Source organism: Centroberyx affinis, unplaced genomic scaffold, assembly GCF_046629955.1.
Source record: "Centroberyx affinis isolate AG114_WGS23_722 - 3 ecotype Tasmania unplaced genomic scaffold, CSIRO-AGI_Caff_v1 ptg001181l_1, whole genome shotgun sequence".
Classification (NCBI taxonomy): domain Eukaryota; kingdom Metazoa; phylum Chordata; class Actinopteri; order Beryciformes; family Berycidae; genus Centroberyx; species Centroberyx affinis.
In genome coordinates, this window is record NW_027279708.1 from 15001 (window position 1) to 15918 (window position 918).

At 42.4% G+C, this 918-nt stretch overlaps 1 protein-coding gene across 1 annotated transcript in view; it reads right to left on the minus strand.

Annotated features, from left to right (window-relative positions):
* The window catches only part of ly86 (lymphocyte antigen 86), a 3851-nt gene extending 3598 nt beyond the window's left edge, over positions 1 to 253 (minus strand). The window contains exon 1 of the mRNA XM_071524310.1: positions 98 to 253. Within this exon, the coding sequence (XP_071380411.1) occupies positions 98 to 230 (133 nt within the window). The 5' untranslated portion in view covers positions 231 to 253. The remainder of the gene's footprint in view (positions 1 to 97) is intronic.
* Between the last annotated feature and the right edge of the window lie 665 nt (positions 254 to 918).

A 918-nucleotide genomic window follows, 5' to 3' on the forward strand; every position in this document is an offset into this window, starting at 1 on the left:
AGAACAGAACAGAACAGAACAGAACAGAACAGAACAGAACAGATCAGAACAGAACAGAACAGAACAGAACAGAAGTTCCGTGCAGAACCGGGCTCACCACAGCTGGTGTAGGTGGCGTGCACGCTGTTGGAGCTGCAGACGGTGTGTGTGGGCCACGGAGCTCCAGAACCCAGCAGAACACACAGAACACACACCACACCGCACAACACACACCCTGTGCTGCCGGGCATGCTCCCTACACGGTTCCCTACACGGTTCCCTACAGGGTTCCCTACAGGGTTCCACTGGTTCTCAAGGTTCTGCAGACGGTCACCAAGCCTCCAAATACGATGGCAGTGGTTCCAAAAAGCCATAGAATTGCAATAGTTTTGACAAATCCTCTGCTTCAAATCGATGAAATAGTTCCAGTATTATTATTTTTTATTATTATTATTATTATATTATTATTATTATTAGTAGTAGTAGTAGTAGTAGTAGTAATTGTACTGTAGAGTGGATGTGATGCTGGTTTGGTGTGAATATTAGATAAGTACAGAGAGACTGGTTTCACCTCTCTCTCTCTCTCTCTCTCTCTCTCTCTCTCTCTCTCCTGGTTCCATTCTTCCTCTTCCCCTCTCTCTCTCTCTCTGGCTGCAGTGGCTGATGGGTAGTTGTCATTGTCTTTTTTGTGGATGGAGAAGAAGAGGTTTTTCCGCTGTTCTCTATTCATTTTGAATTCAACGTCAGTGTATTGTTTGTTGTTTTTCTTCTGTATTTTGTTACTTTTTCCCTCTTTTGCAGCAAGTTGTAACTGTGCTATGATTATGATTATTACTTAATTAGTAGTAGTAATAGTAGTAGCAGGAGTAGTAGTAGTAGTAGTAGGCCTAGTAGTACTAGTAGTAGTAGTAGTTTTTCGCCTTCCTTTTTAAATTAAAT